At 40.2% G+C, this 7,084-nt stretch overlaps 1 protein-coding gene across 2 annotated transcripts in view; it reads right to left on the bottom strand.

Annotated features, from left to right (window-relative positions):
* The window catches only part of LOC106871147 (transcription initiation protein SPT3 homolog), a 104,623-nt gene extending 101,845 nt beyond the window's left edge, over positions 1–2,778 (bottom strand). For both annotated transcript variants that reach the window (XM_089343645.1, XM_089343647.1), the window contains exon 1: positions 2,553–2,778. In XM_089343645.1, the coding sequence (XP_089199771.1) occupies positions 2,553–2,564 (12 nt within the window). In that variant the 5' untranslated portion in view covers positions 2,565–2,778. The remainder of the gene's footprint in view (positions 1–2,552) is intronic.
* Positions 2,779–7,084: the final 4,306 nt, after the last annotated feature.

Genomic DNA, 7,084 nt, shown 5'->3' with positions numbered 1-7,084 from the left:
TGATAATGTGGCTTTTCATTATTTGTTGCCTTTCAGCCCTTTTTTTAGGGGGTCTATAAATTAGCAATCAAGCACTGGGGTTGATGTAATCGACTTGGCCCCTTACGCTCAAAGTTTCTGTCCCCTCTGCCTAGTGTAGAAAGAAAGCCCCTGGGTAAGTGTCTTCTGCTATAGCTTCGGGGCCGACCAAAGCCTTGTGAGTGGATTTGGTAGACGGAAACTGAAAGAAGCCCTAAATGATGATGACGATGATGATCTGTGTGTGTGTGTGTTTCGGGGTCAGTAAATTAAGTACTTAACGGGTTGCCTGCCCTTTTCCATAAAACAGTATATGTACTCTTTTACTCTTTTACTTGTTTCAGTCATTTGACTGCGGCTATGCTGGAGCACCGCCTTTAGTCGAATCAAATCGACCCCAGGACTTATTCTTTGTAAGCCTAGTACTTATTCTATAACTCTCTTTTTGCTGAACCACTACGTTACGGGGACGTAAACACACCAGCATCGGTTGCCAAGCGAAGTTGGGGGGGGACAAACACAAACATATACACACACACACATACAAATATATATATATATATATATATATATATATATATATATATATATATATATACATATATACGACGGGCTTCTTTCAGTTTCCGTCTACCAAATCCACTCACAAGGCTTTGATCGGCCCGAGGCTATAGTAGACGACACTTGCCCAAGGTGCCACGCAGTGGGACTGAACCCGGAACCCTGTTGTGTGTATAAAGGTTATGTATGAGCATATTGTGTGTGTGTGTGTGTATTTGGTGGTATTACTGGGAGAGGGGGGTAGTGTGTGTGTGAAGGAAGTTAGAATGGTCACAGCTGGAAGGCCTTTAATGAAAGGTCAACAGAACCGGCCATCATCATCATCATCTCCCTCATCATCATTACCGTCGCCATCATCAACAGCATCACCATCATCCCCATCGGCATTGTCTTCGTCGTCGTCGTTGCCATCATCACCATCTTTGGCTCCAGCTAGAAATAGCAGCTAAATGTCCTTCCCACGCCCAACACAAACACTCTTGAAAAAAAGAAAGAGTAAGACAACATACGCATTATATCCAGGATACATTGTGCGATGAACTTAGATGGGATGGTCCTGGAAGGAATAACCTCGCATCAGAACTGAGCTTATTAACATCAAGAACAATTAGCACCACCACCACAACCACCACCATCACCACCACAACCACCTCAACCATCACCACCACCATCCTAATTGCATACCACACCTGTTGGTCATTGTCATATGATGGATGACACCCACTGAATCACATGATAACCAGCTAGCCAGCCAACACACCAGCCAACTGGCCAACTAGACAGACAGACAGACAGACAAACAAAACACATACTCTTTAAGCCGCTACCACCACAACTACAGCACCACTACCACCACGGCCACAACAATGACAATTATATAGTTGTATTACTTTAGGTAGCAGAGATATTTCGGTGGTTTGAGGACACACAGACAGACAGGAAAGACATGCACACACACACACATACATTATATATGTAACAGGGTTCTTTCAGTTTCCTTCTACCAAATCCATTCATGCGGCCTTGGTCAGCCAAAGGCTATACCTTGCCCAAGGTACCACACAGTGGGACTGAACTCTGAACCATGTGGTTGGGAAGCAAGTTTCTTACCACACAGCCATACAGCCATACCTGCATAAAATTACAGCAGGGTACTTTGACTGTCACCTCTGCAATACTATCATAAGAATAGTATTGCACTTCTATCATAAGAATTTTCTGAGCTTATAAGGAATATTATTTGGTAAAGTTGATGTCCATGCATGTCTTTCACCGGTACCTCACAATGGCTAAAGTAACAGCAGAAGTATATGGAAGAACATAAACATGTAAACATTCCTTGATGCTGCGACCGATTCCAGCATGGTTCTAACACGATGTGACATACCAAAGCACCACAGATAGTTTTAGAATGGTGGCAGAAATGTTCTCTATGTGGCCTGTGTGTTTTCTGTGCTCTGTTTATGTTCTGTTTTTCATTTTGTCCGCTTTTTTTTTTGTGACGTCCTGTACCCAGGTATGCATCTATATATACATGTAAATGTAGATATGTACCTACATGTACGTATATATGCATATACTCATATTATTTGTATTATTATAGAGATATATACCTACATATGTAGCCGAGTTAAAGAATACTTACACGATCCCGTTTTCGGCATAACAAAAATCGTAACCCTAACCCCTAACCCTAAACACTGGGAGTACGTATTCTTTACTGTTACCTACATACGTATGTATGTGTATGCATGTATGGAGACAGACAGACAGATAGATAGGTAGGTAGATAGATAGATAGATAGATAGATAGATAGATAGATAGATGGATGGATGGGTAGATAGATAGATAGATAAATAGATAGATAGATGGATGGATGGGTAGATAGATAGATAGATAGATAGATAGATAGATAGACAGGTAGGTAGGTAGGTAGATAGATAGACAGGGAGATAGAATAATATGGAATTACCTTGGCTTCCATGTGAGATCGGTCTGTCGGCTAAAGTGACTTCGTTTATTATTTTAATAAATAAATAAATAGTGATATTAATAAATAATGATAACACTACGGCTAATGATGATGATATTTCTACAAATGAATAGCTTGAAATTAATTAAAGTCCAAAGATGTAAACATTAATTAGCAGAGAGAGTCGGTGTCAACGTAAACAAAGTTTGTATTACGCATGCGCAGTGGAGAGAACGTGGAAGGTATGGATGAGCAATGGTGTAGTAATTGAAGTACGTTGAAGACGTTCGTTGGAATTTGGGGAAAGACAGAAGAATTGAAGAAATGAACCTCCGTACGGTCATGGTGCCCGGCCTGCTAGAAATAACAGCTAGATTTAACTGAAGTTATTACATCGTTGTAGTCTCTTTGTATGAGCGTGCGTGCGTGCGCGCGTGCATGTGTGTGTGTGTCTGTGTGTGTCACTGTAGGGTTGTACATGTTAACTGACCTGTTAGAAATCACAGCAAAACAAAAGGCGGCGAGCGAAATGCTTAGCGGTATTTCGTCTGCCGCTACGTTCTGAGTTCAAATTCCGCCGAGGTCGACTTTGCCTTTCATCCTTTCGGGGTCGATAAATTAAGTACCAGTTACGCACTGGGGTCCGATGTAATCGACTTAATCCGTTTGTCTGTCCTCGTTTGTCCCCTCTATGTTTAGCCCATTGTGGGCAATAAAGAAATAAGAAGCTTGCTTTCCAAACACATCGTTCCGGGTACAGTCCCACTGCGTTGCACCTTGGTCCTCAAGCCGATCTCAATCTTGTGAGAGGATTTGGTAGATGGAAACTGAAAGAAACCCGTCGTGTATGTATGTATGTATGTATATATATATATGTATATATGTGTGTGTGTGTGTATGTATTGTGTCTGTGTTGGTGTGCTTGACAACCCGTGTTGCTGTGTTTACGTCCCCGTAAGCTAACGATTTGGCAAAAGAGACCCATAGAATAAGTTCTAGGCTTTAAAAAGAGTCCCAGAATCGATTTGTTCGACTAAAGCCCCTCGAGTCGTGCCCCAGCATGACCGCAGTCCAATAGCTGAAACGAATAACAAATAAAGATGAAAGATATACTGAGAATGTTAGCTTTTTAATGTCATTCCCTTCCAACCAATCTTGGGTCTTTTTAACCGTGTGACATATCTTTACTCTGCTTGATGTTGGCTGATCGAAAAAGTGGTTTCTTTCTTGCTGCTCTGCCATAGTAGCCAAGTTTGTGGAGATTCCTGACAGCTGTTCCGGGACTGACATCAACTTGTTCTGCTACGTCAGAGGCCTTGAAACCAGGATTATCCTCCACACGTCTCTTAACAAAGTGAAGGATCCTGTCAGAAGGCCCTGGTCAACCTGGCCGAGGTGATGTGGACTCCTTCCCCCTCTCTGGTGGATTGCACAATTTCTCTATTAACTGTAGAAAGCGGGATCCCAAAGTTTTCTGTGATCTTCCGCTAAGTCCACCTTCAGACTGACATCTTTGGAATTAGGACAGTTCCAAGACTTCTTTTGTATGCGGCGATATAAAACAGTCACATATAAAACCTGAAACATAAAAATGTCAATGAATAAAAAATATATAAACTTTTTCAAGTTAAAATAAACATAAAGCGATGTTTTTTATAGCGTGTCTGTTTTACTTCTTTCATGTCTGTGTACATACACATACACACACACACACACACACACACACACGTACACACGTACACATATGTGATCAGTACGTGCCAATTTTAGCATTCAGGATTCAGCTCTTATTGTCGCCAATCACATTAAACGTCTACCCGCTGCTTGGTCGTACAGGCTTCTGACAACCACAACTATATGCCGGTGTCGATAATACCCGGGATGGGCCGCCGTCTTGAATGAGAGGTCATAGGTCACAGTTACGTGACCTTAGGTGATGTCGATTTTACCTTTCAGGGTCGGTAAAATAAATACCAGTGGATCTCTGGGGGTTAATTTAGTCCACTTAAAACCTTCCTCTGAAATTAGTAGCCTTCTACGAAAATTTGAAACCAATACATTAATTCTATAGTGCGTCAGAATGACCACGGTCGCATAGCTGAAAACGAGTAAAAGAGTATGTGTATATATATATATATATATATATATATATATGTGTGTGTGTGTGTGTGTGTGTGTGTGTGTGTGTGTATGACGGGCTACTTTTATAGGGCACATCTAACATACAAACGCACATTCACTCACAAGGCTTTGGTCGGCCCCAAGGCTATAGTAGAAGACATTTGCCCAAGGTGCCACGCAGTGGGACCGAACCCGGAACTAAGTATGTGGCTGTGAAGTAAGCTTAATACCAATATATATATATATATATATATATATATATATATATATATATATATATATATATATATGTATATATATATATATATATATATATATATATATATATATATATATATATATAAGCAATGTTAATTCTCTAAATGAAGTATTAACAGTAACTGCACGATAAAGTGTAGTATATTGCCACTTAAGTGTGGCTGACCCCTAGGGGTGGATGTTACTGTTGCTTTTAGCCCCAGGAGGACATCTCCTCCAGCTGGCTTATCGACACACGACTGTGTCCTGTTTGCCAAGGGAGTTATCCCTCTCACCACGACCAGCAGCACGAACGTATCCGGATTTCAGGGTTATTTCCCTTCTTCGGCGTTCGACAGCTGATGACCTTGGTGAGAGAGAAAAACCTGGCAAAATCTTATATCTTCTTTTCCAGTGACATTCTTCACTGATATTGAAAAGGTGAAAACAAGCAATGTTAATTCTCTAAATGAAGTATTAACAGTAACTGCACGATAAAGTGTAGTATATTGCCACTTAAGTGTGGCTGACCCCTAGGGGTGGATGTTACTGTTGCTTTTAGCCCCAGGAGGACATCTCCTCCAGCTGGCTTATATATATATAAACACACACACACACACACACACATATATATATATGTATGTGTGTGTGTGTGTATGTGTGTATTTGTGTGTACTGCAATCTATCCCGCCTCTCTCTCTCTCTCTCGCTATCTATCTATCTATCTATCTATCTACCTACCTATATGTTTGTGTGTGTATATATATATATATATAAACAAATAGTAAATGAGTATATGCACATATACGTACAGGTATGTGCATACCGACATCCACCTGTATGTATATGTGCATATCTGGGTACAGGACATTGCAAACAAAATAGAGACGAGAAAACACAAGCCACATAGAGAACATTCTACTTCATCAGCTACCTCCGTTTTAACACCGGCGTTTCGAAGAGCTAGGCAGGACGCATCGTTAAAACAGCTCTTCCCATGGACCGCAAATTAAATTTGTATACACAAATTAAATCTTGCCATGGAGGAATGTAGTGGCGGACAAAAAACAAGACAGGAAAACAAACAGAAAAGGCTTTACGTATATATATATACAGACACACGCGCGCTCACACACATACACAAACATATGTATGTGCATACTATGCATCCTATTTATATGTATGCATACATCTGTGTGTGTGTGTGTCTGTGTGTTTGTGTTCTTGCCGAATGACCAAGTAAACGTACCAGTCTGCTTACACACATCTAGGGTGTGTTAAAGGAAGAGGGTCTGCGAATGTGATAGAGTACAGGAAATATATAGGGCACATCTAAGACACACACACACACACACACACACACGCACGCATACAGACACGTACATGTATGTATGTATGTATGTATGTATGTATATGGGTTAATTGCTAAATATGTAGGTTAATTGGATAACAAAATAAGTGGGTGAGCATTCATTTTATAACACATGCTTCAACTAACATGCGTGAGTATATATATACATATACATACATACATACATATATATATATATGCACACTAATGTATATATATATATATATATATATATATATATATATATATATATATATATATACATATGTATGTATGTATGGATGGATGCATGTATGTATATATGCATGCCTGTCTTTCTGTCTGTCTGTATTATGTATGTATGTGTGTATTTTAGGGTGTGTTATATTTTTAATAAGAATTTGAAATTGGAGTCGCCTTACATTTTATCTGTGTATGTCAAAACCCAGGTCGATTGATGAACGTTTATGGTTCCCCACTGCAGGGCAATTTATCTAATTTTATGTCAGCTCGAGGTGGAGGGGACCAAAGTTCACCCCCACCCTCTCCCAACCGCACTTTTAGCAAAAAAATTGTCGAAGCTACAAATTATTTTACTTAAAACCGATTTATTTTCTGTTCGTGATTTATGTAAAAGACAATTTCTTCGATGTATAACAAGGCCCGGTTGTGGCTGTGTGGTAAGTAACTTGCTTACCAACCACATGGTTCTGAGTTCAGTCCCACCGCGTGGTACTTTGGGCAAGTGTCTTCTACTATAGCCTCGGGCCGACCTAAGCCTTGGGAGTGGATTTGGTAGACGGAAACTGGAAGGAGCCTGTGCTTCCAGTAGAAAGGATTATTA

This window comes from Octopus bimaculoides, chromosome 27, assembly GCF_046866305.1.
Source record: "Octopus bimaculoides isolate indiv1 chromosome 27, ASM4686630v1, whole genome shotgun sequence".
Taxonomy (NCBI): Eukaryota; Metazoa; Mollusca; class Cephalopoda; order Octopoda; family Octopodidae; genus Octopus; species Octopus bimaculoides.
The sequence above is the reverse complement of the archived record's forward strand: the minus strand, read 5'-3'. Positions and strand labels throughout refer to the sequence as shown.